This window comes from Camelus ferus, chromosome 9 (assembly GCF_009834535.1).
Source record: "Camelus ferus isolate YT-003-E chromosome 9, BCGSAC_Cfer_1.0, whole genome shotgun sequence".
NCBI lineage: Eukaryota > Metazoa > Chordata > Mammalia > Artiodactyla > Camelidae > Camelus > Camelus ferus.
In genome coordinates this window covers 7,959,495-7,987,408 of record NC_045704.1, presented here as the reverse complement: position 1 = coordinate 7,987,408, position 27,914 = coordinate 7,959,495, and the positions used below count along the sequence as shown (strand labels likewise).

At 44.4% G+C, this 27,914-nt stretch overlaps 1 protein-coding gene across 2 annotated transcripts; it reads left to right on the top strand.

Moving 5' to 3' along the window:
• The first annotated feature begins 542 nt into the window (after nucleotides 1–542).
• On the top strand, nucleotides 543–22,383 carry LOC106729689 (zinc finger protein 805-like). 2 transcript variants are annotated; one of them, XM_014559770.2, is made up of 4 exons: nucleotides 543–800; nucleotides 2,638–2,764; nucleotides 6,659–6,754; nucleotides 13,574–22,383. In XM_014559770.2, the coding sequence occupies exons 1-4, from the start codon at nucleotides 768–770 to the stop codon at nucleotides 15,202–15,204; spliced, it is 1,887 nt and encodes a 628-aa protein (XP_014415256.2). In that variant the 5' UTR covers nucleotides 543–767; the 3' UTR covers nucleotides 15,205–22,383. The 2 variants fall into 2 exon arrangements, with proteins under 2 accessions (XP_014415256.2, XP_014415257.2); XM_014559771.2 differs by lacking the exon at nucleotides 543–800 and adding an exon at nucleotides 819–1,186.
• Nucleotides 22,384–27,914: the final 5,531 nt, after the last annotated feature.

Below are 27,914 nucleotides of genomic sequence, written 5' to 3'. Positions count from 1 at the left end.
GCGCAGGGCCAAAAGACGCACAAAAGAGCCGGGTCCGTGCATGCGCACTGCGTGGGAAGGAGACTTCCGGCGTCCTCCTTTTGGCGGTTATTTTGAGTGCTCGCTTGTCCGTAGCCCCTAGAAAAGCATCGAGGAGGCCAGGCGCACGAAGTCCCCATGCGAGCCTAGGGCCGGGCTTCGCGGCCTTTCCCCTGGCCTGATCCCGGGCGAATGTCCCCGTCTCCTGAGCCCCAGCTTCCCCCAGGGTGGAATGGACGGCCTCGCTTCTGCTCCTCCGCTCCCCCGAGTTGTGCCCACGGTGAAGAGGCGGGTCTGATGGTGGGCTCCAGGCCTGGCTAAGTTTTACACGGAGGAAGATAGGCTCTAGGACGCGCCCCGCGGCTGCTTGTTTGTAGAGAAAAACTACGTTACCCAGAAGGCTTTGCACCGCGCGACTGCGGCAGGCGCTGGGCCAATAACGACCCTGGTCGGGGCATTTCCTGCGGGGGGGGGCGGGACTTCCGGCCCATTGGTGCTGGACGTCATTGGTGTGCGACGGTTCCGTCCACGCCAGCTGAGGGGAGGGGGTAGCTGTTCTGTGACGGCGTCTAGTCCGGTCTCCGCAAATGAACAGAGAGGAGGTCAGCACTCACCTCCGCGCGTTTGAGCGAGCCGTGGGCCTCCCGGTGAGCGGTCACCACGCCCAGGGCAGAGGAGTGGCGGTCGGCTGAGCCCGCGGGACCCGCCTCCGTCGCCGCGTCTCCGGGCCGCTCTCTCCACAGCGTCCCATGATGGCGGCGGCGTGGACGGACCCGGCGCGGGTGAGTGGACGACGTTTTTGGCTTTGCGGTTTCTCTGCTGGCTCGGAGAGGGCTCCTGAGCTGGGTGGAAGTCTGGAAAGGCACTAGACTTCTCTTTGCAGTTGTGTTTGTGTACGACAAGAGGAGCTGGCTTGTCACTGACTTTATCTCCAGGCTTAGAACACGCGAGACTGAATATACAAGTGGACAGTAGACAGACGTATATGAAAATAGAACTTCGACACACAACCTGCCCAGGAATCCAGCCTCTTATCTACAGTCAGCAACCCAGGAACCCAGCCCGGTCTAAGTCAGGCTTGCCAGAAGCCAGATTCCTATCTCCAGAGACAGTCCAGGAAGCGAAGCAGTGACTTCTGTGACAGTCGCCCCCAGATGGCCAGGACCAGGTTAATCATGGGCCCTTTCTCTAATTCTTTCCTCACTTGTAACTCAAGACCAACCAGAGAAAGCCAAATATGCGCCCTAAAACAGTCATATAGGATGCTGTATTATCGTACGCCGGAGAGTTTTCATTGTTTAAACATACATCATCTGGTTGTCACTGTTGAGGCCCTAGTTGATTTCTCTGTCCTCATCTACCTGCCCCAAATGTGACCAGTGATGTGAGTTTATCCAGCACCAGAAGTGAGTGATATTGTAGGATTCTGTATATGCACCAGTTAATTTATTAGGAGTTTCCAGGTGTTTGATAGAAATATTAACTCAAGAAAACTGTTAGAGCGGGTGAAGCTAGAAAGCACAGAGGTGTGAGCACTGAAGGTGCAGGTGAAAAGCCATGCGTCAGTGCCTTGGAGCATTTCAGTGGTGGGGCTGCTGCTGTAAGAGTGGAGTGGCCGGACTGTGTATATTCATTTAGTGGTTTTGGTCAAGTAGGATGTGGTTCTGCATCTGCTGAACATTGGCATTGAGGAGAAGGTACAGAATATGGTGGTGGGAGTAACAATAACAAATCAAACTCCATACGGAGTGTTTTTAGTCGAGAGTGGTGGAAATGATGACTGAGAAGCTGGGGCTTAGTTGCTTTTAGACAAGACATAAAGCCCTCGGCGTGGGGCCAGCACATAGTAGGACCAGGGAGGCTCAGCTGTTGCTACTGCTATTGATACATGTTATTGATATTATTATTGTCATTACTTACTCATTCCTCTGACGTCCCAGAGCCCTTTCTGTCTGTATCTCACAGTTTGAATGTCATTTCCATCGATTGTGCCATTTTCCAACAGCTCCTCTGTAGGAGGCTCGTCTCTCTTACACTGTTGGCGTACCTCACTTTATTGTGCTTTGTAGATATTGTGTTTTTACAAATCGAAGGTTTATAGCAACCCTGTGTCCAGAAAGTGTATCAGCACCGTGTTTTCAGCAGCATTTGCTCACTTCGGGTCTCTGTGTTACTTTTTGTTCTCACAGTAATTCAGACCCTCCACCAGCAAAAAGATTACAGCTTGCTGGAGGCTCAGCTGATGGTTAGCATATTTTAGCAATAAAGTTATTTTTAATTAAGGTATCTACATTTTTTAATATAATGCTATTGTGCACTTCATAGACTACAGTGTAGTGTAAACATAACTTAAATGCACTGGGAAACAAAAAAGTCATGTGACTTGCTTTATTGTGGTGGTCTGGAACCAAACCCGCAAAATTTCTGAGGTCTGCCAGTATCATGTTATGCCCAGAACGTTGTCCACCTCCCCTTCAGCCCAGCACAGAGCACATGGCCTCCAGGAGGTATTCTGTGATTAGGGCCTTGATCTTCCTGCACCTTTACCAGCAAGGCAGAGACAAGCTCTGATTCCATCCCATCCACGGCTAATGCTCCTGTGTCGGTCTGACTTTCCAGATGTCTGTGACCTTTGATGATGTGGCCGTGACTTTCACCCAGGAGGAGTGGGGGCAGCTGGACCCCGCCCAGAGGACCCTGTACCAGGAGGTGATGCTGGAAAACCGTGGGCTCCTGGTGTCTCTGGGTGAGTCCTCACCACTCCACCGTGTAGGGCACCTGCCACTTCCTTCACCCCAACTTCTGGCTCCATCTTGGCTGGTCAAGAAGGCCTCCAGAGCTCTCTTTCCCTCTCCCCACAGCTTCAGTCATTTTCAAGATTCATCTCTTTCCTGCCTGCTATCCCTGTGTCTCTTTGGACAAGAAACATAACTCCCTCTGGCTCCCAGAAAGTGGTGGAAGGTAATGGGGGTGCTCTGCAGGACCCAAAGGCAGAATTTCTAGTCGGGCCGCATGAGGGACTGATACCAGAACCGGGAGCCACCAGGATTGTGCCCTGGCTTCTGGGTCTCTCGTCCTGGCTTTTCCCTCTGACTTTGCTCACCTCTCTGTCTTCAGAATGGCTTTTGTGCCTCAGCAAGTTTGTGACAGGCGTGGCCACCCCAGTCCCTGCTCTCTGTGGCCCCCAGAGGCCTTGTTTCTACTTCTTTGCATATTTAGATGATTTCTCTTTCTTCCTCTGCTGCTGGGCCCTGCAGGGGTGTCCCTGAGGCAGGAATGGCCACCCATTCCATTCCACCCACACTTCCCTGAGCCTCTAACCCCAGTGCCCAGCACAGACTGGCCTCCATCTGAGGTTTTTATTTCACTCTCCAGAGAGGGAGCTGACTGCAGGAGACAGGTTGGCTTGAGTGTCCTCCGCCACCAGGTTAGCAGGGCTGTGAGTGATGGGATGTTCTCCCAAGAAGAGGGGGAGGCAGGCGGGCCCCCAGGAGGCCTGTGCCTTCAGTGCGGCAGGTATTGTTCTGAACACCAGGATCTCGGTTGTGGGGCTTTTTGGTTCTCCTTTGCCTTCACAGTTGTCTCTTGTGCCCAAAGTGCAGGGCCAGGACCCTCTGCTCGTACAAGAGAGAGAAGTCAGAGTCGTGCTTCTCAGCACCTGGGGGTTTTGTGTCCAAGGAGACACTTGGCAGCATCTGCAGCCAGGACTGGTGGTCACATCTGGGGTGCGGGTGGGGCCGACATCTAGTGGTGGGGTCCAGAGGTGCTCTCAGCGCCCTGCAGAGGACAAGGCGCCCGCTCCACAGAGGGTGAGCCGGCCGCAGTGGCAGGAGGCCAGGGTTGAGAAACAGCAGCTTGAGGACCATCGCCTTAGCCCTGTCAGTCTGAGGGAGGGGAGGGCTGTAAATTCCGGGCGTGGGGGAGACACGCCCATGTTTAGAGAACTGGAATGTGTGTCGCTGAGATTAAACCAAGTTAGGGAAGGGGGTGGCATACTCAGGTATCTCATAAGAAAGGTTTTTAAGTAGAAGTTTCCTACCTGGCCCTGCCGACCTCCTCACTCACCTTCCCTGCTTTCCCCGAGCTCACTCTGCTGCACGTGCTGGGGTCTCGCTGTTCCCCACGCACACGCCTGACTCACTTGCTTTGGGCCTCTGCACTTGCTGTTCTCTGCCTGGTGAGTGTTCGTGGGCCTTTCGGCTTCTCAGTGCGGTCACCGCCTGCTCGCCAGCTGTGTTCTGACCATGAAATCTCTTGGAGGCCCCTCCCCACCATCACACTTGTGTTTTCCCATCACCCTTTTTATATTCTAAGCCCGTGGTTCTCATCCAAGGATGATGTTGTCCCCAGGGGACACTCGGTAACGTCTGGAGACGTTTTGGTTGTCACCACTGGGATGTGGATGCGACGGGCGTCTCCTGAGTGGAGACCTGGAATGCTCAACATCCTGATCCTGTGCGGGATGCACACACTCCCGCCCTTTCTCCTCAACAGAGAATTTTCTGCATCCAAGTGTCAGTCGTGCAGAGGTGGAGAAACCCTTTTTCCGAAGGCTCGTGGCCACTTCATCAGGGGCATTGAGAGACAACCTGAGGAGGCCTTTCCTTTATTTTATCTCTTTCCTGCCTCCTCCTTTCGGCAAAATCTGGGTTCAGTGCTGAATCCTAAGCACCCCGGCCCCAGCCGTTGGCAGTCTCCCCCTTTCACCAGCAGGAGCTCGTCCCTGAGCAGACAGCGGGAGCTTGCTGGGACCTGACCTCATGGTTTTGATTTCATTTCTGCAATTTTTTCGTGGTGACCTGCCATCAACGCAGGTGACTCTGTGTCTCCCACTTAACAGAGCTACACAGGATCCCCTTTTGGAAGGCATATAAGAAAAATAAAAGTGGGTCACTTTTAAGAAAAATGTTACTGTTAACGCTGGTCATGGCTCGCTCTGGTTCCTGCAGTACTGGCCGCATAGCAGGCCTGTCCTGGGCGCTGTTCTGCTTTCCCCGGTCAGTTCTCGTGGCCTCCTGGTCCCCCGCTAGGTCAGGAAAGCTCAGCTGCTGCAGTAAGTCTCTCATGCGGCTGAACTTCCTCAGTGAATTTAGAACATACACCTTCATTTTATGAAGCTGTCCTCTGTGGGGTTTTTTTGGAAGCAAAAATCCTTTTCTGTAAAATATTAATGACAGTAGATGTTAGTTGAAGTTTCTGTAAATGTCCAGTGTTGCCACCTCACTGGGCAGGATTATCTGTTTCATCACTTTCTAATCTTTCATGAAATGCTGAAGTCTGGGGTCACTGAGTCTGCCCCTCCCCTGTCCCTGTTGCCTACGGTGGATCTTCGTGCTCATAGGCCCGCCTCACAGCTACCCTACACTTGTTCTCAGGCTGCTAGCCCCACTCGGAGGTGCTTGCTGTTTCCTCCTTCCTGTAGCGTTTGGGAGACCAGGGTCTGGAGCCAGACTCTTGCATTCCATCCTCACTCTGCTCCCTAAAAAGTGTGTGGCCCTGGGCAAATGACTGAACCTGACTGTGCCTTGGTGAGCCCATTGGTAGAATGGGGTAAGACAGTGTCTAGGACCCAGAACTGTAGTGAGGGGAAATCCCTAACTTACGAAAACGGGTCAGAACAACGCCTGGTGTCACCAGGTTGCGTGCAGGTTAGCAGCGAGGAACCTCGCGGCCGCCACTGCTGTGGTCGCTCGTCAGGAGCCGCTTCATCCTCAGGCCTGGATTCGGCACCTTCTGAAACGGGGTTGTGCAGCTTTGTGGGAGAACAGCGCAGAGCAGAGGTGGCTAGACCGGGCTCCATGTGGCTCAGCCATTCACCAGTCCTGGGCTCTTTGGCAAAATCACATCGTCTGCCTGACTGTTGGTTTCTGTATGATTTTCATCTGTAAAATGGTGCTGCTCACAGACATAGGAAATAAAGTTATGGCTGTTACCAAAAGGGAAGGGGGAGAGGGATAAATTAGGAGTCTGGGATTAACAGATACAAACTATCATATATAAAATAGATAAACAACAGAGACCTACTGTATGGCACAGGGAACCCTATTTAGTATCGTGTAATAACCTATAATGGAAAAGAATCTGAAAAAAATATATATAACTGAATCACCTTGCTGTACACTTGAAACTAGCACAAACATTGTACGTCAAATATATGTCAATAAAAAAAGATACTGACCAAAATATGTGCTTGCTGGGACTGCTGTAAGGAAATTCTAGGATACAGTCCTCCACGGTCTGTAGGAAGAACAACACAAAACTTTGCTTGGGTTCTAAAAAAAAGGAAAACTAGCTCAGTGAAGACATATACCTTGTTTTGAATGAAAAGTTAGTCAGTTGTTTGAATTACTCCATAGATTCACAGACTTATTTCCATTTTGAAGTGATGTAATGCACTTAAGTTTCTTGAACACAGTCCTTTGACTATGATTAGACATTATATGTTAGTTTTTGACTTAGGAGTAAAAACTGCATGACAATATGGCATGCCTTTGGTTTCCGGGTCGCAGTCCAGCGTTTTGTGTGGGTGGCAGCAGCTCCGTCCTGAGGTCTTGTCCACATCCTGAAGTCCCAGACTAGACCCTGAGTTGTTCTTTCTTTCCACACAATCCTAGTGTCTTCTTCCTTTCTCCACATACAGGGTGTCCCGTTCCCAGGCCTGAGCTGATCTGCCAGCTGGAGCATGGGCAGGAGCTGTGGATGGGGAGGAAGGACTGCTCCCAGAGCCCCTGTCCAGGTAGGAGCCCGGGTGCGGGCTGGCGGGAGCCCCAGGGGAGGCTGCTGGCCTGGGCGCCCTAGGGGAGTGTCTTGTTGTGGCCCCTTCATGGTTTGGAAGCTGTGGAGCCCTTTCCCCTAGGTCCCTCTGTCTTCCAAAAGAGACATTTGTCCTGTTCTGCCCCACATCCAGGCTGCTGAGAGCACTGGGGCTGTCATGTGTGGTGATGGTGCCACTGCAGAGCCACACTCCTTCCCCTCTCAGTCCCTCGGGCTGCCGGCTGGCTTGGGAATGTCTGTCAGCTCATCATCAGCCCCCCGCCCCCCACCTCTGACTGCTCCAGGCCTCTGCCCTCACCTGTCACACGTCTCCACGCCAATACCTCAGAGGCACCCAGAGTCAGCAGGCCTGGGAAGGAACCCACTGTGTGCTCACTCTCTCCTAAGTTTGAGGGCACAGTCCTGCCAGGCAAGCCAGTCAGAGACCGGATACAGCCTCAGAGAGTTCCTCCCCTTCCCCCCCACCAGTCCCTACAACCGACCATCCCCCGGATCCTGTCTGTTTTACATATGTGCATCCTCTGAATCTGTCACCTCCACCGCCTCCCATCCGTTTTGTCCGGACACTCAAAGTCCACGTTCATGCCATCTTTCCCTGGGGGATGCTGACAGTTCTGACTGGTCTCTACACCTGCTTTATGCCTCTGGTCAGCTCGGTGTCCTGCATGAGCTCCCCAGGTGCTCAGACTCTGTTCCAGACAGTTACCGCTTCCCCAGCCACGGGAGTCTCAGCACATGGCCATCGATGTGTCAGCGAGCTTTCTTGTTGAAAGTGAAGTCTTCCCCTTCTGCTGCTTGGTCCTCAGCCCTTCCACGCTCATTTGGACTCTCCTATCTGTAGTTTCTCTTTTCACCCCACAGAAGAGGTCCTGCCCCTGGGCATGGCCAGTTCCCACCTCAGAATCTAGAAAGGCGCTTTCCGTGGAGATGCTTTCTAAACTGTTATTCTTCTTGTTTTATAACTTTGTCCTTTTCTCTGCTAAACACAAAAATATGCTCAAGGTCCTTACAGTGAAGAAACGCAATTAAAAATGCTCCTGTCTCACATTGTATTCATCCACTGTCTGTTCATCCTCACAAAGAGTTCTGCCAAGAACATTCATATATATTGGTCATTTTGCACATGATTAGGACTGTCTTTTGACGTTTCTTGGAGTGAAATTGTTGGATTATAGACTGCAAATTTTTGTGTTTACAAGACAATTCCCACTGTGTTCTACAGGGTCTGTACCACTTCCACTTCCACCAGGAAGGAACGGAGGGTCCTTCCACCCACACCTTGCCCAATACTTCATATTGCAAGACTGCTCAATTTTTGACAATCAGATGAATGCAAAATTATATCTCATGTGCTCCTGATTTCCTTTTCCTTCATTGCTGAGGGTCTTTAGCACCTTATCATAAGATTGTATACCAATCCTTGAATTGAGTTTTCTTCTTTGAAATGTTTCATGAATGTTTTCTATTGACTTGTTTGCATTTTCTTTTTGATTTGTAGGGATTGTACGTTACTCTTATATTTTTTGTGGATGTGGTAAAATACAGGTAGCATAAAATTGATCATCTTAGCCATTTTTAAGTGTACAGTGAGTAGTTTTAAATGCATTCATAATGTCATGCACCGTCACCACCATCCACCTCCATAACTCTTCATCATTTAAAACTGAAACTCTGTACCCATTAGATGATAACCTCCCCCTCCCCACTTTCCCTACCGCCCCCTGACTCCCAGCCCAGCCCCTGGAAACCAGTTCTCCTTTCTGTGTCTGTGATTTTGACTACTCTAAGTACCTTTTAGAAATGGAATGATACTGGATTTTGTGTGTGTAACTGGCTTGTTTGACTCAGCATAGTGTCCTCAAGGTTCATGCACATTGCAGCATGTCTCAAAATGTCATTCCTTTTTAATGCTCAGCAGTATTCTTGTGTGTATGTGTTTGTGTGTTGCATTTTGCTCATCCATTCATTTCTTGATGGGAACTTGGGTTGCTTCCATGTTTTAGCTATTGTGAATGATGCTGCTTTGAACGTGGTGTACAAATATCTTTGAGAACCTGATTTCAGTTCTTTAAGGAATATAACAAGGAATGGAACTGCTGGATCATATAGTAATTACATTTTTAATTTTCTTTTTTTATTACTTTTTTTTATTGAATTACAGTCATTTTACACCATTTTTAATTTTCTGAGGAACTGCCACGCTGTTTTCCACAGAGACCATGCCATTTTACATTCCTATCAACTGTGTAAAAGTTTCAATTTCTCCACAACTTCACCAACATTTGTTATTTTCTGTTTTTTTCCAGTAGTAGCTATCCTAATGGATGTGAGATAGTATTTCATTATAGTTTTGATTTGCATTTCCCTAATAATTAGTGATGTTGAACATCTTTTCTTTTGCTTTTTGGCCATTGTATATCTTCTTTGAAGAAATGTCTATTCAAGTCCTTCTCCCATTTTTGTATCAGGTTGTTTGTTTTTTGTTGTTGTTAAGTTTGAGTTCTCTATATGTTCTGGATACTAATCCCTTATCAGATGTGTGATTTGCAGATGTTTTCTCACATTCTTTGAATTACCGTTTTACTCTATTGATAGTGTCTTGATGCACAGAATTTTTAAATTTTCATAAACTACAATTTTTCTATTTTTTCTTTTGTTGCCTGTATCTTTGGCGTCATATCCAAGGAATCTTTGCCAAATCCAATGCCATGCCACTTTTGCCCTATCTTTTCTTTATGAATTTTATAGTTTTAGATCTTTATCCATTTTGAGCTGGTTTTTCTATGTGATGTTAGATAAGGGTCCAGTTTCATTCTTTTGCACGTAGGTATTCAGTTTTCCCAGCACCATTTGTTGTAAACACTGTCCTTTCCCCCATTAAATAGTCTTGGCACCCTTGTCAAGAATGATTTGATAATGTATGCATAGGTTTATTTCTGGGCTCTTGATTTTATCCCATTGGTTTGTTTGTCTGATTTTATTCCAGTACCATACTGTATTTGATCTTTGTAGTTTTGTAGTAAGTTTTGAAATTGGGAATTTCGTGTTCTCCGATTTTGTTCTTCTTTTGCAAGATTGTTTTGGCTATTCAGGGTCTCTTCAGATTTCATTATGGATGTTAGGGTGGGTTATTTATTTCTACAGAAAATGTCATAGGGATTTTGATAGAGATTGCATTGAAACTATAAGATCATTTTGGGTAGTATTGATGTCTTAATAATATTAGGTTTCCAATCCAGGAATATGAGATTTGTTTCCATTTATTTACATCATTTTTAATTGTTTTAGCAGTGTTTTGCAGTTTTTGTTGCACAAATGTCTCATCTCATTGATTAATTCCTAGGTATTTTATTCTCTTTAATGCTATTGTAAGTGAAACTTTGTAATTTAATTTTCAGATTTTTTTATTATTCATGTATATAAATGCAATTGGTTTTTTGTGTAATGACTTTGTATCCTGCTACTTTGCTGAATTCATTTATTGTAACAGTTATTTTGTGGCATCTTTGTGGTTTTTACATATAAGAAACTATCATCCAGAAGCAAAGATAATTTTACCTCTTCCTTTTCAATTTGGATGCTTTTGATTTCTCTTTCTCGCCAGTTGCTCTGTGTAGAACTTCTAGTATTGTGTTGAATAGAAGTGGTAAAGATGGATGTCCTTATCTTGTTCCTGATCTTAAGAGGAAAAGCTTTCAGACTTTCATCATTGAGTATGATGTTTGCTGTGGTTTATGATGTACGGCTTTTATTATGTTCAGCTAGTTTCCTTCTATCCCTAGTTTGTGAAGTATTGTTTTTCCAAGTCATGAAAGGTTGTCTAATTTGTTAAATGCTTTTACTGTCTCAATTGAAATGATTATATGGACTTTTTCCTTCATTATGTAAATGTGATGTATTATGTTTATTAGTTTTCGTATGTCAAACCAGCCTTACATTACAGGAATAAACTGCATTTGGTCATGGTGTATGATCCTTTTGATATGGTGCTGAATTTGTTTTGTTAATATTTTGTTTCAGGATTTTTGCACCAATGTTCATAAGGAGTATTGCTCTGTAGTTTTCTTGTAGTGTATTTGACTTTGATATTAGGGTAATGCTTGTCTCAGAATGAATTACAAAGTGTTTACTTCTCTTTAGTTTTTTGGAATTTTGAGGAGGGTTGGTCCTAGTTCTTCTTAAAAAATGTTTGATAGAATTCACCATTGAAGCCATCAAGCCCAGGTTTTTTCTTTGCTGGGAGATTTTGATTACTAATTCAATCTTTTTTGTAATTAGAAGTATATTCAGATTTTTCTACTTCTCTATGACTTAGTTTTCATAAGTTTTATGTTTCTAGGAATATGTCCATTTCATCTAGGTTTTCCAATTTGTTGGTTTTCAGGTCTTCATAGTACTCTCTTATGCTCTGTTTTTATTTCTTTAGAATCAAGTAATGTCCCCACTTTCTTTTCTGATTTTAGTAATTTGAGTCTTTTTTATAGTTCATCTAGCTAAAGGTTTCTCAATTTTGTTGATCTTTGCAAAGAGCCAGCTTTTTGTTGTCTTTGTTAAAGATATAATAGAATTTTAACAATAGAGAAAAAATCAATGAAATACACAAAAAGAGAGACTCATTGTTTACCTGTTTTATATCTAGTAATTAGTATCTACAAATCCTGAGCTCCCAGTTTATCCCTTTGCACCTCCTTCCTCCCATGGATCATGTTTTTATCAATTCTGCTAATCTCTGTCTTTTAATTGAAGAGTTTAATCCATTTACATTTAAAGTAATTGCTGATATGGAGAGACTTCTGTCATTTTGATATGTTTTCTGTATGCATTATAACCTTTTTGTTTCTTGTTTACTGTATTACACTCTTGTGTTTAGTTGATGTTTTGTAGTAAAGTATTTAAATTCCTTTCTCATTTCCTTTTGCATATATTCTCTAGCTATATTTTTTGTGGTTACCATGGGGATTACATGTAACATATTAAAGTTTTAGCATTAACTTGATTTTATGCCAGTCTACCTGCAATAACAAAAAAATACTCCTTTACAGCTCTGTCATCATCCCTTTCCATTGTTCATGTCACAAAATTACATCTTTATATATAGCGTATGCCTAGAAACTTAAACTACTAAGTGTTTTAAATGCATTAGTCTCTTAAATTATATTGGAAACTACAGATGGAATTATAAACTAAAGTTATAATTAATATTAGCTTTTAGGTTAACAATTTTTAAAAAGTCTTCTAAATTATATGTAAAAACAAACAAAAAGTGGAGTTACAAAATAATACTAGTTTTTATAATTGCCCACGTAGTTACCTTTATCAAGATCTTTATTTCTTCGTATGGCTTTGAATACTGTGTCGTGTCCTTACATTTCACCCTGGAAGACTCTTTAAGAATTCCTTACAGAGCCAATCTAGTGGTAACAAACTCCCTCAGCTTTTATATATGGGAATGTCTTAATTTCTTCTTCATTCTTGAAGGACAGTTTTGCCAGATACAGGATTCTTCCTTGACACTTTTGTTTTGTTTGTTTTACATTTGAATGTGTTGAACCACTACTTTCCAGCTTCCCAAGTTGCTGATGAGGAATCTGCTGATAATCATTTTGAGGACCTCTTATATGTGACAAGTTGCTTCACACTTGCTATACTCTCTTCATCTTTGGCTTTCAAAAGTTTGATTATAATTTTTCTCAGTGAGTCTATTTGAGTTTATTTTTCTTGAAATTCATTGAACTTCTTGGATGTTTCATAAAATTTGGGAGTTTTCAGCTATTTCTTCAAATATTCTCTCTAACCCTGTCTCTCTCCTCTGTCTGGGAATTCCACAATGAGTATATTGATTCATTGGTTGTGTCACAGATCCCTTAGACTGTACTCACAGTTTTTCAACCTTTTTTTTTTTCTGCTTCTGTGACTCAGTAATTTCCATTGTTCTATCTTCAAATTTACAGATTATTTCTTCTTCCTGCTTAAGTTTTCTTTTGAATCCCTCTAGTCATTTTTTCATTTCAGTTTTTGTACTTTTTGCTCATGAATTTTTTGTATTCCTTTTTAGGTTCTGTTTGTATTGATAGTTCCATTTTGTTTTTATCTGGTTTTCTTGACTTCCTCCATATCTTCCTTTCACTCCTTGAACTTCTTCAAGATGGCTGTTGTAAAGTCTTTGTCCAGTAGGTCTATATCAGATGTTTTTCAGGAACAGATTTTGGAAAGTTTCCAATCATAAGATTCCATGTCCACAGGACTCATTAGCCTCCTAGCATTGATGGATGGCAGTATATGCGTGAAGTATTGCCAACCCAAGAATGTCACTGAGTCTTGTTACATAAGTACGACTGAGTGAATCAGTACCTGCATGACTCGTCCCTGCCCTCTCCTTGTCTCTTCCTGGAGGTCTAGTTGTTATCTTATGACTCAGAGCCCCAACTTTGATCACATAGGTGGTCTTTCAAGCTTCGCACTGAGTCATCTCTTCAACATAAACTATCTGTGGGCCCAGATGAGTTACTTATTTGCATGACTATCCAGTCTGGAATTGACTGTGTCTTTTTCCAGCACCCTGTCTCCTAACCCAGCCACTTCTCTGGGTCTCCCTTTTAAGGTGTCAACAGTTCAAGAATAAGGAAAGAAAGAAATTGTTATCCTGGAATTCAGAGGTAGGAAACAATGGCAGATACAGAGGCACTATTTTCATCTTCATTTTTTTTTACTGAAATGTTGATTTTCTTTCTTCTATGTTGGCATTATTAACAGGTCTTTTTGTATATTGTATTTCTTTCAGGTGACAAAGGAAAACCCAAAACCGCAGAACCTACCCCTTGTGAGCCAGCCCAGTCTGAGGGAGCCTCACTCAAGGGACAATTAACACAAAGAGTTTCCAAGGGCTCTCAGTTAGGCCAAACTGGGGATCAAAAAGGGTCATTGGAGATGCAGGAAGGACACTTGAAACCAGAGACAGAGCCCCAGAAGGAGAAGCTCCTTCAGAAACCAAGCTCTGAACATGGCAGCTTAGGGACAGCTGATGGTGTGTGTTCAAGGACTGTAGAGGAGCCAGTCCCCCCGGCAGGTGCTGCCCATGCCCATGACTTGTGTGGAGCAGGTGGAGATCTCATCATTCAGGAAGAGGAAAATATCTTTAAATGCAACGAATGCGGGAAAGTTTTTAACAAGAAACGCCTCCTCGCCCGACATGAGAGGATTCACTCTGGAGTGAAGCCCTATGAGTGCACAGAGTGTGGGAAAACATTTAGTAAGAGCACTTACCTCCTTCAGCACCACATGGTCCACACGGGGGAGAAGCCCTATAAGTGCATGGAGTGCGGCAAGGCCTTCAACCGCAAGTCACACCTCACCCAGCACCAGCGGATCCACAGTGGGGAGAAGCCCTACAAGTGCGGTGAGTGTGGGAAGGCCTTCACCCACCGCTCCACTTTTGTTTTGCATAACAGGAGCCACACTGGGGAAAAACCCTTTGTGTGCAAAGAATGTGGGAAAGCCTTCCGAGATAGGCCAGGTTTCATTCGACACTACATCATCCACAGTGGTGAGAATCCGTATGAGTGCTTCGAATGTGGCAAGGTCTTCAAACACAGGTCATACCTCATGTGGCACCAGCAGAGCCACACGGGGGAGAAGCCCTACGAGTGCAGTGAGTGTGGGAAGGCCTTCTGTGAGAGCGCCGCCCTCATCCACCACTACGTCATCCACACGGGGGAGAAGCCCTTCGAGTGCCTGGAGTGCGGGAAGGCCTTCAACCACAGGTCATACCTCAAGAGGCACCAGCGGATCCACACTGGGGAGAAGCCCTACGTGTGCGGTGAGTGTGGGAAGGCCTTCACCCACTGCTCCACTTTCATCCTGCATAAGAGGGCCCACACTGGAGAGAAGCCTTTTGAGTGCAAAGAATGCGGGAAAGCCTTTAGCAATCGGGCAGACCTCATTCGACACTTCAGCATCCACACTGGAGAGAAGCCCTATGAGTGCACGGAGTGTGGGAAGGCCTTTAACCGCAGGTCTGGCCTCACCAGGCATCAGCGGATACACAGTGGAGAGAAGCCCTACGAATGCATGGAGTGTGGGAAAACCTTCTGCTGGAGCACAAACCTCATTCGCCACTCCATCATCCACACTGGAGAGAAGCCCTATGAGTGTAGTGAGTGTGGAAAGGCCTTCAGTCGCAGCTCCTCCCTCACTCAGCATCAGAGGGTTCATACTGGGAGAAACCCCGTGAGCGTGACCGATGTGGGGAGACCCTTCACAAGTGGGCAGTCCTCGGTTGACCTTCAAGAGCTCCTGTTAGGGAAAGACTTTTTGAATGTGACCGCTGAGGAAAATCTTTTGCCAGAGGAAACATCCTACTCAGAACCTGATCGTTCATACCAAAGAGAAAGCCCGCAATTTCCTTCCCTGTGAGAAAGCCTGTTGGAGGATGTCATTTGTCATCTAAAGAGTCATGTTAGAGATTGACCCAACCTAGAGCCTTACTCTACATCTGAGACTCCATCTAGGAGAGAGACCCAGTGCTTATTATGCATTTAGGAGAACCTTCAGCTATGTGTTTCACCTTAGTTTACACTGCAGTGTTATCTCAGGAATTTCTTTTTTTTTTTTAAAGAAGGGAGAGACTCAGAATAGAAAATGAACTACAAAAAAGTTTTTCACACTCCTTGCCAAGCTGTGGCACTTTGTCATGGTTCCTTAGTTTACTTGGCAGGAGGAGCATTTTGCTTCCTTGGTACAAGATCTAGACTCTGTGTGTCTTGTATATACATTCATTGCTGTCCAGTGTAAGGAGAGTTAGACGGGTCTGGAAACTTCTCAGTGAATATCCTTTTTGTTCTAAATTATTGTCTCTATTCTTAAGGACCTTAATTTTTGTGAGAAATAGTGGTTTGAGCAATCAAATTCCTTTATATTTAAGGAGATGAAAATCCAGATATGGATGGGCACGTTCTATTGTACCAATTAAGACTATTTAGGCTTTGATTTTTAAAAGACAAGTCTTTTCTTCATATGATTTTAAAGACCTAATACTCAGACTTTCTCTTGTTTCTGTACTATTACTGGTCTACCTGACCGCTGTAGCTATGTGGTCAGTCTTTTAATAGGGTAAAGTGATTCCTCTCTGTTCTTATTTAAAATTGATTTAGCACTCCTTGTTACTTTGAATTTCCATGTAAATTTTGAATAAGTTTGTCTATTTTTACACAAAAAAAAGACTGAATTTTGCTAGAAATTGAGTTACATTAGCAGATGAGTTTGTTGAGAGTCAGCATCTTTGCTGTTTTGAGTCTTCCAATTCATGAATATATTATGTCTCTACATTTATTTAATACGACTTGATTTATTTCATTATTGTTTTATACGTCTCAATAATCCTGTACAGTTTTTATAAGATTTATATATAGGTTTGTTTTTTTTTTGAGTGATTGAAAATAGCATTGACTTTTAACCTTTTAATTTCCTCCCAGTCTTTGGTAGTGTACAGAAATATAATTTTTTTTCATGCAACCTTACTGAACTGTAGCTATGTATTTTGATAGAGTCCTTGGGATTTTCTACATAGAAATATCATCTGCTGATAGAGACAGCTTTATTTCTTCCTTCCTACTTGTATACCTGTTATTTCTTTTTCATGTCTTACTGCACTAGCTAGGATTTCTAATATGATATTGAATACTAGTAGTGAGAAAACATGTTTTTGCCTGATTCCTGCTATTAGGGGAAACACATTCAGGTTGTCGTCATTAAGTATGGTGTTAATAGTAAGGTCTTCTTTGTAGAGCTTTCTTGAGTTTATAAAGTTTCCCATATTCTTCATTGGCTGAGATTTGTTTGTTATTGTGAATGAGGGTTGAATTTTGTCAAATACTTTTTTTCATAATCAATTGATAGAATCCTGTGTTTGTTTGTTTGTAGCCTGTTGATATAAGGTGTTAGGTTTATTTCAGTTTTGACTGTTGAACCAGCCTTGTATCCTTGGACTAAGCCCCACTTGGTCATGGAGTATAATTATTTTTATACATCATATTACAGTATTAATATACTAGTATTTAGTTGAGGAAGTTTTCCTCTAATGAGTGACAATGATATGTAGTTTTCTTTCTTTTCTTTTTTTTTTTTTTCCCAGTGGTCATTGTCCGGCCTCCTAACGTGTTGGGAGGCGTTCTTCTGTTATTTGGAAGACTGTTGTGTTGTATAGCATTGGTTTTGTTATTTTAATGTTCTGTAGCATCCCCAGTGAACCATCTAGTCCTGGAGATTTTTCTTTTGGATGTTTTTTAATTATGTATTTATTTTATTTAATGTGTATAGAACTACTCAGAGTATCTATTACATATTGGGTAAGTTTTTATAGTTTATCTTTTTCTAGGAATTGTCCCATTTCATCTAAATTTTCTTGTTTCAAGTATTCCTTTATTATCCTTTTGATGACAGCAGAATCTATACTTACAGCCTCTGTTTTATTCCTGATATTGGAAATGGGTTAACTGTTTTATCTCTGTGAATCTTCTTAGACATTTATCAATTTCATTTTTATCATTTCAAAGAACCAGCACTTTATATCATTTTTTTCCTCTATATCTTTCTTTTCCTAATTTCACTGATTTTTTTTCTGATCTTTATTATTAATCTTTTCTTTTACTTGCTTTGGTAGTATTTTCCTCTGCAGTTTCTTGAGGCGAGTGCTTAGTTTATTGATTTGAGGTGTTTTTTTTTTTTTTTTACTTTATTAATATAAGCATTAAGTTCTATAAATTTCCCTCATAGCACTGTTTTAGTATCTTGTCTTATGTTCTAATTACATTTTATTCAGTTCTAAATAATCCTTTATTCGAGACTGCTTGTCTAACCCATGAACTATTTAGAAGTATGTTGTTTAATTTCTCTGTTTGGAGTATTTTATGTTTTTTTCCCATTCATTTCCAGTTTGTTTTATGTTTGATTTGGCTATTTAAATTTGTTGAGGTTTGTTTTATGACCCAGGATGTAGTGTATCTTGATGAATGTTCTGTAAGGCTGCTGCAAAAGAATGTGTATCCTACTGTCATTAGTAGAGTTTGTATAAATGTGGACCCGATGCTGGTGATGTTGATAATGTTTTTCAGATTTTCTGTATCTGCTGATTTCTTGTCTTGTATTTCTGTCTGTAGCTGAGAACGGGGTGTTGAAGTCCTGCAGTTTAATTCTGGAATTGTCTATTTCTCTTTTAAGTTCTGTTGTTTTTTTTCTTCCTGTATTTCAAACCTCTGCTGTTTGGTGCATACACATTTAGGATTGCTATGTCCTTTTGGTGTATTGACCCTTTTGTCATTATGTTTGGTTTCTTTTTGCTCCTGTAATTTTTTTGTTTTGCTTTGACATGTATTTATATGATTTTCATATAGTCACTATTTTTTGGTTAATGTTTGCATGGTTTATATTTTTCCATAATTTTATTTTCAACCTTATCTATATTGTTACATTTGAAGTAATGTAATATATGAATTTTGTGAATAGCATCTACTTAACTCATTTTCTTATATCCATTTTATTGATTTCTGTTTTAAATTGGTATATTTAGACCATTTAAGTTTAAAATAATTATTGATATTTTTAGGGCTTTTGTCTGCCATTTTATGATGTTTTTGTTCCCTGTTTATTGCTGCCCCGTTGTTTGGTTTTGGTTTTGAAAGTGAGGTTCTCTTTGTTTTGCCTTCTTGTGGGTTACTTTAATTTTTGGAATTCCATTTGATGCATCTGTGATGTTTTTTAGCATATCTCTTGTATTTTATTGGTTATTCTAGGTGCTGTGTTGTACATACAGAACTTACCATAGCCTAGTATCAGCATTTTGGCACTTTGACACGTAGAAACCTTACTTCCATTGGGTTTCTTTACATTCCCCATTCTTTAATATAATTTTCTTAAGTACTTCCTCTTCTTATACCAAGCACCATATTGGATGATGTTCTTTTTTGCTTCAGCTGTCAAACGGTAATTACAAAATTCTTAAGGGGCGCAGTCTGTTTACTTCTACTTTTACTCGTTACTTTGTTCTTTATTCCTTCTTGAAATCCTTGGATTTCTTCCATTAACAGTTCCTTTTTAATATTTTACCCACCAACATCTATAGTCTGTTTTCTGGGGTAGGTTTTCTGGTAGCAAGTGTTTTTTATTTTCTTTTAACTAAAAATGTTTTTATGTCTCCTTCATTCCCAAAGGATATTTTTGTGGGATATAGGATTTAGGGTCAGCAGGTCTTTTGGTACTTGAAAAGCATGTCATTTCCCTCTGTCTTCCATGGTTTCAGGTGAGAAATCTACTGGAATTTGACTCATTATTTCTGTATCTGGAATGCATCCTTTCTGTCAAGTCCTTTCAAAGTGTTTTTTCTTTGTATATAGAGTTCTAAAGTTTGACTGATTGTGAGGTAACCTGCCATAAAATTTGGGAAGCCTTTTCTGTTTGGTGGTTGCATAGCTTTTTGAATCGTGTGTATGCCATTTGGCAAATTTAGGAAATGTTTAGTTATTCAAGTATTTAAGTATTTTTTTTTCAGCCCATTTCTTTCAGGGGTTCTAATAACATGAATGGTGTTCTCTGGTTCTTGTTCCACAGGACCCTCAGGCTCCCATCTTTTTGTCCTCCCCCCCCAAGTCTGTTTTCCCTCTGTTGCTCACGTTGATTAATTTCCATTGATCTCTCAGAGCTCACTGATTCCTGTCTCTCTCATATATAATCTACTATTGAACTCACTCAGTGAGTTTTCATTTAGGTTTTTGAATTTTTCAATTGTTTGACTTCCTTTTGGTTCTTTTATACATCTTCTATTTCTTTGCATACTTTCCAGTGCCAAAGATATCTTGAGATAACAGGCAAAACTGTGTAGTCTAAAGTCAAAGGTTCTCTGATGATTTATCTTGATATTGGAATAGAAATTCTAAATTATCTGGAGGCGTAGAAAACCTGCAGTCTCCTACGTTGGTATCCACAAATATTTCTTAAGAAAAAAATATACTGTGGGTGACCTGCAGATTGTTCAGAGTTGTATTCTCCAGGGAAGATTTGTGTGTAAAATTCCCTAATTCTCCAAGACTTGTTACACCCTTAGTGGAGGAGGGGATCACTCATTCCTCTTCCAGGATCATTCTTCCTCTTCGTGGTTGAACACATTCCATACTCACCAACTCATATAGGACCTCTGTCTTTCTTTTTCACCTCTATTTTTTGGTCTTTGACATCTCCCTGTTAAGGCCCTTCTATCCTCATAACTTATCTGGGTTCTTCACCCGTGGGCACTTCCTGCCCTGCATGCACACTGAGCTCCTTCTCTTCTCTCACAGATGCACCCTGTGTAACTGCTCTGTCCTCACCCCCTCGCGTCCCTTTCACTCCACTGACAACTAAAGAATGACCTCCACCATGATCACCTGACTTAAGCAGGCCTCGCAAAGCTCCCTTTACTCCTCCTCCCGCCCCCCGAATTAGACGGCTGCCCACCTGTCTGACTTGAGGTCCTTTCCTGGTTTCTGTGAGTTTCTGCCCTTCTTCAGAGGGTCTGTGTCTTCGTCTATGTATCAAACAATTGTATTTCCTGGGATCCATCCAGGGCTCTCTTTTTCTCACTTGTGATGTGTTCTATGAGTGAGTTAATTCCCACTCGAAGCATTTTACACTCAGTGATCTACAGCGTTCCCCCAGATCCGCATCTCCAGCTTGCATGTTCTCACGTCTGTCACCTGCTGTTCGTACTTCCACACCTTGTGTGTATGCGCATTCCCTGAGTTTGTGCCTGTGCCGTGTGGCCCAGGCCATCGCCCCGAGGATGCAAGCAAATGTGGCACTGCTCTACATCAGCCACTGTTTGGAATGTTTAAACACATCAGCCCTTCACCTTTGCACCAAGTCTTTGTGGTAGATAATGCTATCCTCATTTTACAAGTCAAAACACAGGAATGGAAAGATTCAGAGAATTGCTCAAAGTTTATGACAAAGTATGAGATTAGGAGTGGAGGCCATTTAGGCTGACCCCGAAGGCCATGTCCTTAGCACTTTCCCAGATTCCCTCTTATAGTATGAATCTTCATTTTCCTGGTCACTATTCATTTTTACTAAAATTGATCAGATTATACTCATTTGCTCTGTAACCGCCTTTGTCACTTGACAGTGCATCTCGTGATGGGCATCCCTTCGGGTGGACTGAGAAACCAGACTCAGCCTTCAGTGGCTGCGTCATCTCTTGTAACTCTGTAGGAAGTACAGATAGCCTCTGAGTCTGAGGGAGCAGGTAGGTAGAGGAGGGGTTAGACTGGCACTTGGTGTTAGATCTTGTGTTAGAGTACCTTCCCTCAGTGAATCCCACTGTCTTGTCTTTCTTGTCCATGCCAGACACCTCGCAGCCATTTTCCTTCCATCATTCTTGCATCCCGCCACTGTGTGATTCTGTTCATTTTACCTTTTTATTTTCCTTAGTAGACACTCGGTGTGTGTGTGTGGTAGTGAGAGGCCACACACATCTGTTTGCCTCCCTCACAGAGTGTCTGCACAAAGCTGTGCCTGTAGTTGGCACAGTATTTGACCTATATGGACCTCAAGGAGAGACTACCTGTGCTTTTATGGTCAGATCTGTAAGACTTTGAAAGTCGTAATGAATGACTGTTGAGAATCCTCATGACTGCCCAGGTCTGCTGACTTACTAGGAAGACTCAGAGGACTCAGTGTGCTGTCATACAGTCTCAGCCAAGGCGAAAGACCCAAAGGCTGAGTCCAGAGGGACCAGGGACAAGCTCTGGGTGTTCTGAGTGCCTAATTTAAATTCTGTCCGTGTGTTATGACAGCAGGTGTGACGTGCCTACTGGGGAAGCTCGCTGGAACCCCAGTGCCTGTGACGTTTATGGGGCTCTCTGTCTAGAGCATCACCAGAATTCTAGCCGTCCGGAGGCACAGCGTGTTGGCAGCGTAAGCCACGTCGTACACACACACAATAGGGACACTGAGCCACTTGTCATTTCTGGGAATGATAGGAATCCTCTTGAAATCTAAGGTCCCAAACTTCAGCCAAGGGCAAACTTTGAAGCTCAAAGGATAGCATGAATATGTTAACGCTTTTTCCGCAGTGACGTGAATGATACCACATGCCAAGGGAGTTCAGATTTCTTTAACAAAAACACTTTGCTACAACAAAAAATAAATCAGTGCTTTGAGGTGAAGGCTTATATACATGTAAATCATGGTAACTAAAACGATTAGTTATATCACAGTGGGAATTCTTAAAAAGTGGTCGGGATTTTATTTAGTGATGACAAAATATAGAGAATGGTGAGAAAGGATCTTGCCTCTCAATAAATCTGTGTCTATTTAGACATGTCTTCAAGTGATTTGACTTGCAAATAGTCGCTTTGTTTGCCTTTATTTCTACAAAGGTGTAATGACCAGGTCAATGCTATGTATTTCCGTTGCACATACTTCAACGACTTCTCACTCTTTGTTCCCACTGTTGAAACATGTAGCCTTTGACTTCAACGAAGAGAAAATTAAAGAATGCGAGGTCGTAATAATTTGTGCATCATTCAGTGTGCATAACTGTAGATTAAAGAGTGTGCTGTTGCAGGCGTTGTCGGGTTCATGGACATGTCTGTGAATTTTTCTGACAGGATAGGAGAGCATTTGGCTCCAGCTGGGAGGGCGTTCCTCAGGGCCGTGACGCTGGAGACCTGCAGGAGTCTGGTCCCTGGGAGTATGCCTCTCCCCTTCGTACTCATCCTCTGGCCCCCGACTGCCCGCCCTGTCTCAGCTGTGGGATGCTGAGGTGCCTCTGGAATGCTCAGTCATAGCAGCCTTGGTTGCGTTTTGAGGGTTAAAGATCTGCCATCTGTTCACAGGTAGGTCGCACATCTCCCAGTCGAATGGGCTAAGCTGAACTGTAAACGAGCGGCTTACTTTTCCTTCCTTGGAGCAGCGTCAAGAGTGTGGGCCCTCTGGGAGTCAGACCACTTGGTTATACTTCCTGGCCTTGTTCTAAGCTGCTGGATGACTTGAAGGGAATGTCTGTCTACTCTGCTTTCTAGCTCAGAGGTCCGTGCTGCTAAGCACATGTGTTTGTTCTGACACCTTGGCGTCTGGCCCCTTGCTGATGCTGGAGAGACTGCTCCTCCCCGGGTGAGCTGCTGCTTACCAGCAGCAGAGGACTGCCCTGTGAGCGGGCCTTCCACGTGCAGACCAGTCCACAGCCCGTGCCCATTAGCTGCCGTCTATTGATGTCGTACACACGAAGCCACTGTCTCCTTGGCCTGATCGGTCTGGGGCCAGGTACCAGGCAACTGAGAACAGTTCCTTCTGAATTTATTCAGACTACCCAATCCTAAACCTGTTGACCCTCCTTGATGCTTTTCCGGCGAAAAGCACAATGAAGACCGTTGCCCGGGCTTTCCTCGCACTCCCTATACCCCCGGCCGACCCTGGTGCCCTCACGTGGCCCCGCGTGGTGTGGTACTGCCCTCTGGGGGACTCTGAGGAGCAAACCGTCCCTTCTGTGGCCCTTGTCTCCTGATGCGTCGGCCTTTCCATACCTTAATAGTAATGAGAACTTATAATTCAAAGCAATCCATCTCAAAGCATTAATGTGGTAAATTTTAAGAGCTTAGCAAGTCAAGTTGCCATTTTTATGTCACTTCAAAAGATTAGGGTGTGAGTGCACCAAGCCAGGTGTGACCTGTAAGTCGGAACAAGATGGGGAGCCATGGGCAGAGTAGGGAGCGGCGTCCAGGAGGGGCGGTGCCCAGGCAAGCAGGTGGGGAGCTGGTGTCTGCGGGAGGACGGTGTTAGGAAGATCCCAGCTACCCTCCCTGGGATTGGTGCTTTAGAGAGATGGCTCCAGAGGCCCTTCTCATAGACCCACGCCTCTGAAAATGGCCAAGGACAACTAATTGAGGTCCCCAAATACACAGACTGCCTTCAGATCTTCTCCCGGTGTCACTCCGTCAGCATTTTGAGCTTTGGAGGAAGCAGTGCCTTTCTGTGTGCCGTCGCCCAAGTTCTGCTGCGTCATTTGTTCCCTTGGTCACCATCTCTTCCACGGACACTATCATCTCTTCCTGTCCCTTAAGGCATTTACAGCTGCACCATCTTTCATCACCTTTGCTCTCCTGCTCTTCTCGGTTTCTTCCCGTGTCCCTGCTTCTGTATGAGTCCTCGCTCAGGTTAAAGCACTTCCTTTCTTTACTTTACCCTTGTCAGTGATAGCTGAGATCACACTTAAGCGGTGATCGCCCTGTTTCTCCATATTGGCGTCTTGCCCTTAACTGTCATCACAGCCACCTGCAAGCCTGCTTCTCGTGTGTGTGTTCTCGCTCTTGCCCTTCCTAAGACCCCTCACACTTCAGCCTCAGTGACAGACAGCCACCTCTGTGGTCCTACGTTTGTACGGAGACTTTGGGTTCCTTGTCTTTTCATTCCTCTCTCCTTTAATCAAGGAGCCCCTGTTTTCATTTCAACATGACGTCTTCCTTGCTCTGATCCTCTTCACTCCCCAAACCTCCACTCTGCCTCGTGAACATCCTTACGACACTTTGCCTACCTCTGCACATCTCTGGCCAAGGTTAGCAGTGACTCCCATGAAGGCTGACTTTATTGGGCTGTGATTAAGAACTTGACTGTGTGACCCCTCCATTCTTGAAATACACTGTTTCCTTGGTTCTGGGACATCTTTCTTCAGGCTCTCTCTCCATCCCACCTCTCCTTCACTGTCTCCCTTTTTTGCTGACTCATCCATATCTGGCCACCCATTCAGTGCTGAAATTTTTAAAGACTTGGCTGCGGGCCCACTGCTTTCTCACTGTGGTTTCTCCCAAGGCCTCATCTGTGCCCTTGACTTCAGTGATATTTACTTTGAGGACACTGAAATTTATTACCCTAGTCCTGACTTCTCCATGGAGCTCTAGACCTGAATTCCCAGTTGTCTTCTTGCTATCACCTGTTGGATATTTCAAAGGTACCTTGGCCTTCACAAGATTTAATAAGATTCAAAAGCTGCTTCTCCCTCGTTCTGATCTACTTCATCTTCCTTCTTTTCTACGTGGCACTGTGTAGTTAGCCAGGCCAGAACCCCCCAACCTCCCTCTCAAAGAGTTGCCATTTTTATCCCTTAAATGACTCCCAAGTCTGTCCTCTGTAGTCCACTGTCTCCTCAGTCCATCCAAACATCTGCCAGCCCAGCTCCTGCCTTGCTTCACTGACTGCGTCCACTGTGCTCACATTTCCTCCCCAGCACCTCCTCCGCACTGAGCCAGAGACGCAGTGCAGATCTGACCACGTACTACTCACCCCGCCCACGTTCCCTAAGATGCTTCGTGACTCCTCTTAAGTCTTGGGATAAAAACCGAATCCTTAACGTGGCCCGTCCCCGGGGCCTTACCTGGTGTGGGACGTGCCCAGCTTACTCCCTTTTCTCCTGCACGATGCTCGCTGCTCTTCTCACTCCCTGCCCCCCTTCGGTTCCCCACCTGCAGTGGGGCTCTTCCCTCCCCGCCTTGGCCAGCGCGTGAGTGCTCCTCCTGGCTCTCCTCAGGTAGCACTTCCCCGGGGAAGCCTTTACCAGAACCCCCATGCAGGTCATAACCTTCCTTTTCCAGAGAACCCGTCAGAGCTCTCTGCTGCCCGGGAGCACCCTCGGGTGTGCCGGTCTGCTGGGAGGGCTCAGCCGACTCAGAAGAGCTGTGATGCTCCTGGTTTACGGCAGCAAACGGGCGCAGCTCGAGATCACCAAAGGGAGGAGGTGTGCGAAGCCCAGGGGAGACCCGGCACGGCTTCCAGTCCACCCCTCCCAGCACGCTGGCAGGAATGTTCAGTTCCTTCAGCAAAGGTGTGTGACAGCACGGTCAAGCATCACCGACAAGAGGTTCACACCAGCTTCCGTGTCCACAGATGTTGTGAGTCACGCTGTCCTACATGACTGACCGTGGATACTCAGTCATCTGGATCTGCAGGGTGCAAGGACATGGGGTGGCTCAGGGCCCCCAGCATGCAACCCGCCCTTCACCATGAGCCACACTGTCTGCACGAATTACCTGGCCACAGTGACACAGTGGAACCCAAGGCCTCAGCCATAAAAATCACTCTTACCAGGCAAGATACTCCAAGGACTCAGGTGGTCTTCCCGGAGCTGGTCCAGGGCCAGTCCTTTCTTTGGAATATACGGAATTTGAGCAACCAAAGACTGTTCAGTTAACACCTTCCTGCGCCGTCCACCCCCACCCCCAGCGCTGCGCCCGGGCTCTGTCACTGCAACACAGTCCCATTTGCCCGAGCATCTGCACGTGATGAACATTTCTGCAGCAGATACACCCGTAGTATCTCCAGGAATGTGCCTAACAACCCAAGGAGGCAATGTGGGGTCTGGATAGGTTAAAAAAAACAACCACCAGTCCATACTGTAAAACCTTTGTGTTCATGTCCATATTTTTGTACTAATGGGATTACTCATCTCTTTGATCAACTGTCATCTGCACTTTGTGATAAACCACCTCTCCTGTCACTACACTGGATCGAGTCTTCCTCAGACGTGTGGAAAGCAGTGAGAACTTCCTGTCAGGTCTCTTTCCCCCTCTCATGGCCCTTCCACAGTCTTAGCTTCCAGAGTGATCCTTTTAAAACGTAAATCAGATGACATCAGCACTCCACTAAGAACCCTGTGATGGTCACACCCATTATCTGTACTCCTGATGTTCTGCATTTGGGGCCATGCTCACTGGGGAAAGGCTGCCCCTTTCAGGGCTAGCCAATTCTTAGAGGTAGCAGACTACTCTAAGGGGCCATTCCTTTCATGTCTAAAGCAATCCAAAGCCCCTAATTGTAGGGAAAGGGTGTAGTTCAGTGACAGAGCACATGCCTAGCATGCACAAGGTCATGAGTTCAATCCGCAGTACATCAGTTAAATTTTTAAAAATAACAACAATAATAAATAAATAAACCTAATCACCTCCCCCTGCCCAAACAAACAAACAAAAACTAAAACAAAGTCCCAAATTGGAAACATCTCTTTCTGATTCTTACACTTGTCGGGAGACAATATTCCTGACCCTCTAAAGGCAGTGCCAGGCAAACAGGGACAGCCCCTTTGCTCTGAAGCCTGTGGACAGTATTCAGACCAGCCAGTACTAAGGTGTTGGCCCTTCTCTGCCCCACCTTTCCTGTGGAAAACAGTGAAAACTCTGGACCATGCTTTCTCCTGCCTCCTGACCCATTGTGGTCTTTTCCCCTGTGGCCCTGTGTGATGTGCCCTGCCTCCTGTTTCTAGGGATCTGTGATCTATTTTTAGTTTTTTTGAGGAGTCTCCATACTGTTTTCCTCAGTGGCTGCACCGACTTACATTCCCACCAACAGTGTACAAGTGTTACCTTTTCTCCACACCCTCACCAACATTGTGGTCTTTTTGATGATCATCATTCTGACAGGTGTGACGTGATAGCTCATTGTGGGTTTGATTTGCGTTTCTCTGATGATTAGCGATATCGAGCTACTTTCCTGTGCCCAGTGGCCATCTGCATGACTTCTTTGTAAAAATGTCTTTTCAGGTCTTCTGCCCATTTTTTAATTGGGTTGTTTGGTTTTTTCATGTTAAGTTGTATGATCTGTTTGTATTTGTTGGCTATCTACCCCTTATTGGTCATATCACTTGCAGGTATCTTCTCCCATTCAGTGAGCTGTCTTTTGCTTTGTCAATGATTTCCTTTGCTGTGCAAAAGCTTTTAAGTTTGATTAGGTCCCATCTGTTTATTTTTGCTTTTCTAGGGGACTGCTTTAAATTGAGAGATCTGGAAAAGCCTCTGTGAGGAGGAAATGGTTGGCATGAGCTGAGTCCCATCACCCTGGACCACCTGTCTACAACACAGGTGGGAATGACACAACATTGTATCTTTCACAACGTGCCTTCTCTCAGCCTCTCTAGGAATTATTTGCAGAGTGAATTTGGAGTGGATTTTACCATGAGGCTACTGAATGCCCTTGGCCTTTTCACACCATTGTTAAGACTGTTGGGTCAAACACGGTTGTTGATGTACGAGTTCCCCGTCTCTGCCCCCAGAAACCAGCCTGTGGCTCCAGGGGGATCTTCAGTTCCAGGGTGAGAGTTGTGGCTTGGGATT